This window comes from Gymnoscopelus braueri (genome assembly GCF_963280865.1).
Source record: "Gymnoscopelus braueri genome assembly, chromosome: 13".
NCBI classification, from domain to species: domain Eukaryota; kingdom Metazoa; phylum Chordata; class Actinopteri; order Myctophiformes; family Myctophidae; genus Gymnoscopelus; species Gymnoscopelus braueri.
The window spans coordinates 16,804,345-16,810,344 of record NC_137615.1 but is presented as its reverse complement, the minus strand read 5'-3'; the positions used below and the strand labels follow the sequence as shown (position 1 = coordinate 16,810,344).

The window sequence follows — 6,000 nt, the reverse complement described above, 5'->3', positions numbered from 1 at the left end:
TTCCTGCATGTCAATGTCATAGAAGGGGGAAAAAAACACTTCTTTGAGGTCAGTGCCCTCATACTGTCCCATCTCAAAATAAGGACATAACAGACTAACTGACTCTCAGCATCCAATTAATTATATAACAGGCATGCAGTTGTTTGCCAGAGTTAAGTTTGTTTGCTGGCGTAAAAACAGGCTAGCAAGGTGAACAATGGACAAGTAATTTTAGGCGCTGCACAAACAAGGGGTACCACAACAACACCCCCCATTCCCCTTGCCTTCCTTTTGAGAAACTCTAGGGTTACCATGGGAACTGAAGTATTCCTGGGATAACTCTCCTCGCATGCCAGCTGGCCTTCAGCGCACCGACTCCCCACGTGCACTGACTGACCCGTTGAAAAGATAGATAGATAGCCTACTGTGCGCCTTTTCATTCTTGTTGTTTTCGATCTTTATAACGGTCTATAACGGTTTGAAGTTGTTTTCCTGCATGGTGCAGGACAGGTTGTAGAGGTTTTACCACTGCTGTATACCGTTGCTCTGACTGTATTGTTGATGCTTCTTGCTTTTCTTGTTGCCTTGTATTGCTGTAATCGATCAGTACCTTTTCTTTTCCTTTACTCTTTACCAACTCTGTAACCTTAACTGCTGTGCTATCTATCTATCTATCTAAGACTAAGCCTCACTTTAAGCCTTGGCTTTGTAATGAATTGTGTGTGTGTGTGTGTGTGTGTGTGTGTGTGTGTGTGTGTGTGTGTGTGTGTGTGTGTGTGTGTGTGTGTGTGTGTGTGTGTGTGTGTGTGGTGTAGCCTACTACTTACCAATACAGAGACATAATAAATCCAAGCACACGAGCATCCTCCTCTTGCCGCAGAGGGAGCCCTCCTCCCCGGGTTCAGAGAGGTAGTGCATCCCCACACCAGAGCCGTTCTGGTTCTCCCGAGCCTCTCCCACTCCTCCATTGTCGGCCAGCCGCAGCTGGAGCTCGGCGTCCCGGGGCAGCGTTGTGTGGTGGGTGTTATTGGTGGAATTTAACTTTTGCATGATCTCTAACTAAATGAAGTGTCTTAGAAACTTTAAAAAATAAAGGAAAACGGTGGGGAAAAGCCTAGGTATGAGGTTACTAGGCTGGGTCTTCTTGTTGCAGAAAAGTTAAGGAATTCCAAAAACGTTCATTCAGTCCATTCGTTGACAGAAAAGAAAATCCATGTTCCAAAAAAAACAACGGCTGTATGTAATCGTTGTTAATAAGACGTCAAGGTAGGTGTTGCGAAAGACGTAATCAGAAGAATAAACATGCGCGCAAACTTCCAACGCTCTAAAAACTACAGCGAAACTTTCGCTGATTGGCGTGAACACTCTTCCTTTTCAACTATAGTGTCCTCAATAAACCTTTAAATTACCACCAACAACAAAAACCCGATCTTCTCTAAGTATCACGCCGCCGGAGCCCACAACAACATGTTCGATCCGTCTGGCAGCTTTCACTGACTTGTCCATAATATTCCAGTCAGTGAACTATCTCTAACTTTAACACACACAGTACAGCCCCATCCATGTGAGAGGAGCACTTTCTCCCTTCCCTCTGCTGCTGCTCTGCCCCTCTGAGCCCCTCCTTCCCCACAACCAGGAGAGTTTGTTTTCATTCTCAGTAAACCCTGTTATGTAGGGTCACACAACACCCTTCTGCCCTCTGCTCTGACAACCACCAGTGGTGGGAAAAGTTTTTACTTGAGTAAAAGTACAAGGTATTGGTATCTAAATGTACTTAAAGTATCAAAAGTAGAAAGTACTCATTATGCGGAATGTCCCCCATTTCACAAGTTTTCAAATGTATAAAATGTATAAAAATCAACAGTGGTGGAAAAAGTAGGCCTACTAGCATTGTTTGTATCAATTCTGCAATGAATAAATACTCTGTTACAAGTAAAAGTTCCGGGAATTCAAAATGTACTTGAGTAAAAGTACAAGTAGGCCTATATTGGTATCAAAATGTACTTCAAAGTGCCAAAAGTATAGAGAGTAGGCCTACTCATTATGCAGAATGTCCCATTTCACAAGTTTTCAATACAAATCTTTTGAAAATAGCAGATCTGCAAGCTCACAATGCTTCGCAAGTAGAAGTGGGTAATGTATGTCGTAATAATAATCAGAATCTAAGTAACTAGTAACTACAGTTTTCAAATAATTGTAGACAGTGGAGTAGCCTCTGAGATGTAGTGGAGTAGAAATAAATAAAAGTACTGAAATTTGCAAATACTCCAGTAAAGTTTTTTTTTTAAAACTCAAAACTGTACTTAGGTAGGCCTACAGTACTTGAGTAAATGTACTTAGCAGTAACACCACTGCTGACAGTACTGTGGGCCTTATATCTGACATAATGATGATGAACATTATTTTTCTTACTTTTGACCAATGTTTTAGTCAATGAATAGCTACAACTGCAAGCCATAGTATTAATGAATAAAAACGATTATTTCTTTAGGCCTTTGTTGTCTGTCCTATAACATAATTAGGCCTATCAGAATTTGAAACATCTATTTTGCAGATCTGCATTTTACCCCAGATTAGCTGACTAAAGATAACACAACTGAAATACTCAATAAAACTTAATAGATTAATTAATAAAACTTAATCAACTTAATAATGTTTCTTTTAATAATAATAAAAAAGATTATAATACATTTAAGTTTAAGGATTTTGGTTGTTGTTGTTGTTGTTATCATTATTTTATATAAAAGCAGTTTCACCATAAGCCTTATTATCTGGAAATTGCCTCATGTGAATTTTGCTCACCTCATTCCCAAAGGTCATTTGATTCCTTAATAACCATTTTCTGCATGTATTTTTTTTTTTATCCCCTCCTATCTTGACTAAGCAGGAAGACTGTGCCATCTGGTGTAAAGAATTAGGCATTGCTCCTTCTTTTCCATTTCTTGCAGTGTCACTGAAAATACGAGTTATTTCCTATCATACTGTAGTAGTGTGAACCTCAAACTAAGTAGACTATAGACCAGGGGTGGGCAGCATTTATTTCCAGAGACTGACTTCGATAAAATGAGTGAAGGGCCACACATTGTACAATTGAATTGAAAGTTGAAACACATAGTGCTGAATGATGTTAAAACTGCATGAATTTGGTAGACATGCCAGACTACTTTAGAATAAGGTCCTTGCTTTCACATCAAGAAGGTTCATCAACAAAATGTTGATCTTTCTTTATCTTTTTGTATCACTCTGATGTACTCTGTACGAGGTTACAATGAAAAGATTACATAAAACAATCCATGTCAATGCCGTATCTTATCTTAGATGATATGCACCACTCCATAGATCACTGATAAAACACATTGCATTCACGTTGCATTCATTATATATGGACTCACGGCAGACTGTTTCACTGTTACATTAAAAACATAAAACATTTGAGTACATAAGGATGAAGGAATGCAGATGTTCTCAAATGGCAAATATTAATTACTATTAATTGGAGTTAAATGAATTTGATTAGTTGTGCTAATCTGGTTCAGATGGAACCAGTTTCACATATAGGCCACATTTCTTGCATGTGATTAAGTACACATAATTAGCTGTATTACTTTAAATGAATATCTCATTTGTAGTGTTTAGGAAATGGTTTGGGGTGGACTTCAGTGCTAAGCCTTTTTAGAAAGGGCGTCCTTTCAGAAAAAGGCAGAGCAAGGAATTTTTGCTCTCGCCATCTTGTTTTTGAAAGAAAGTCTTTTTGGGATCTTGTTATTTTTTAATTAATTTTAAGGCCCTTATAATTTCACATTCTGTTTAACTAAGTCTTTAATCAAAATTCTAAATCTTTGCCCTAAGTTCTTTTTAGCTGTTTTACCTTTCCTAAAGTTGTTTTTAAGGATTCCCAATTAGGGTTAGCCATTTTACCTTTCTTTAAGGTTTATGTTTTTAGGCATGTTTACAAACTATAAAATAAAATTACCAGTGAACTTTGTGAGACATGTTCACTGGGGGCTGTGCATGGCAGGTACTTATTTTTAGTGTATTTTTTACTTATTTGTAGTGTTTAGGGTTAGGGTTAAGGTTAGGTTTAGGCCATAGTTTTACTGAGGTTATAGGGTTATAGGGTTAAGAGGTCAGGCATAGTTTTACTGAGGTTAGGGTTAAGGTTAGGATCAGGCATAGTTTTACTGAGGTTAGGGCTAATGTTAGGGTTAGGCATAGTTTTACTGAGGTTTGGGTTAAGGTTAGGATTAGGCATAGTTTTACTGAGTTTAGGGTTAGGATTAAGGTTAGGGTTAGGGTTAGGCAAAGTTGTACTAAAAGGTGGCCAGTCTTCCCCCATAAGGTGCCCACTCTTCTCTAGTGCCCACTCTTCCGGGTGTCCATTCTTCTCTAGTACCAACTCTTCTCACCCAAATTGCCCACTTTTCCTGGTGCCCACTCTTCTCTAGTGACCAGTCTTCCCCAAAAAATTATGCCCACATTTCGCAATCTTTCCCGTATTCAAGTAGACTGTAGCTGTCAGATCCTGCTCAACGCAAGCCTTACCTTAGTCACTAAAACAACCATGGCATAGCGCATGCCCTAGGCAACCACTATGGTTATGGTTTCTCTACTAGTACTCTACATTATTTCTTTTCATTACCTTGTGTTGTCCTTGTTTACTGTAAATCGCTCTGGATTAAAAGCGTCTGCTAAATGCCTAAATTGTAATTAAAATTTATTTATTTGTTGACATTATCACTTTGGCACAATGCGAAGAATTCACCAAAGATAATGACACACACACACACACACACACACACACACACACACACACACACACACACACGCACACGCGCACACACGCACACACACGCGCGCGCGCACGCACGCACACACGCACACACACTTTATTTATCACTCATTCCTCCATAAACTTGAGTCATCCACAGATTTATATGTGCCTTTGGGTTGCCCCAACAGATGTAATTTATTGTGACCTATGATGTAACCACTCCCATTTCTCTTGAAAACATGCATTGAACTAACACAGACAGACCAATACAAAAATCTAGTCACTTCTGGTTTTAGTTGAAATATCAGAAAGGTTTTTGGTATCACCTACTGTGTTGCGAAAGTGACAGATATGCGTCTCATTCATTTGCATAATGAATGCATGTTGCTTTCCACTAGAGGGCCCTATATCATCAGTTACTTGACAGACATTTAGAAAAAAGGGAGGAAAGGCCTGGTGTACTGTAAAATCTAAATGAAACTGCAGTGAATGAGAAATGCGTGCATGCCTGGAAGTCAATGCACTGTGTGTGTGTGCGTGTGTGCGTGCGTGCGTGTGTGTGTGTGTGTGTGTGTGTGCGTGCGTGCGTGCGTGCGTGCGTGCGTGCGTGCGTGCGTGCGTGCGTGCGTGCGTGCATGCGTGCGTGCGTGCGTGCGTGCGTTGGGGGTGACATGAATCTCCAGAGCACAACCTGGATGGGCTGATACACAATGGTACCATAACCTGGATTTCAACTGCAGCTTTAACACCACACCACACCACACTACCACACCACACCACACTCAAAATATCTACCGTTTCCATTACACAAAAGTACCCCCTCTCAAATCCACAGGCATGACTAGCAGACTCCGGTCATTGACACTTCTTTGTAATGTAAACATAGGTGAAGGTCATTGCTTCTTGCCTAACAATGTAATGTAGATGAGTGGCCAACTGTCTTGTATACAAATGCAAATCGCCTGTGCACGTACAGGTGTACTCCATCTATCGGTAAGAACCAAATGGACCCTTATAACTGTGATTATAATACAATATTATAAATTATAATGTGTAGTGAACTGTACCAAGCAGCACAGTCGGTCATGCAAATCAACACAAGCTGATACTCTAGGTTCAAGTCAAGGTTGTTGAAACCTTGAACCTACTGTGTACTGTACAGTGTCACACAGGGTCTCTCTAAGTGGCTCTCAAATGCAAAACATTCGATCAAAGGTGGGTTTGCGTCAATAGATTCCTTGTTTGTTTGT

The 6,000-nt window shown here is 40.0% G+C and overlaps 1 protein-coding gene across 1 annotated transcript in view; it reads right to left on the bottom strand.

The window, feature by feature from the left end:
- Window positions 1-1,596, bottom strand: part of ppap2d (phosphatidic acid phosphatase type 2D) — a 23,086-nt gene extending 21,490 nt beyond the window's left edge. Inside the window, exon 1 of the mRNA XM_080447848.1 lies at window positions 807-1,596. Coding sequence (XP_080303974.1) covers window positions 807-1,029 — 223 coding nt within the window. The 5' untranslated portion in view covers window positions 1,030-1,596. The remainder of the gene's footprint in view (window positions 1-806) is intronic.
- Window positions 1,597-6,000: the final 4,404 nt, after the last annotated feature.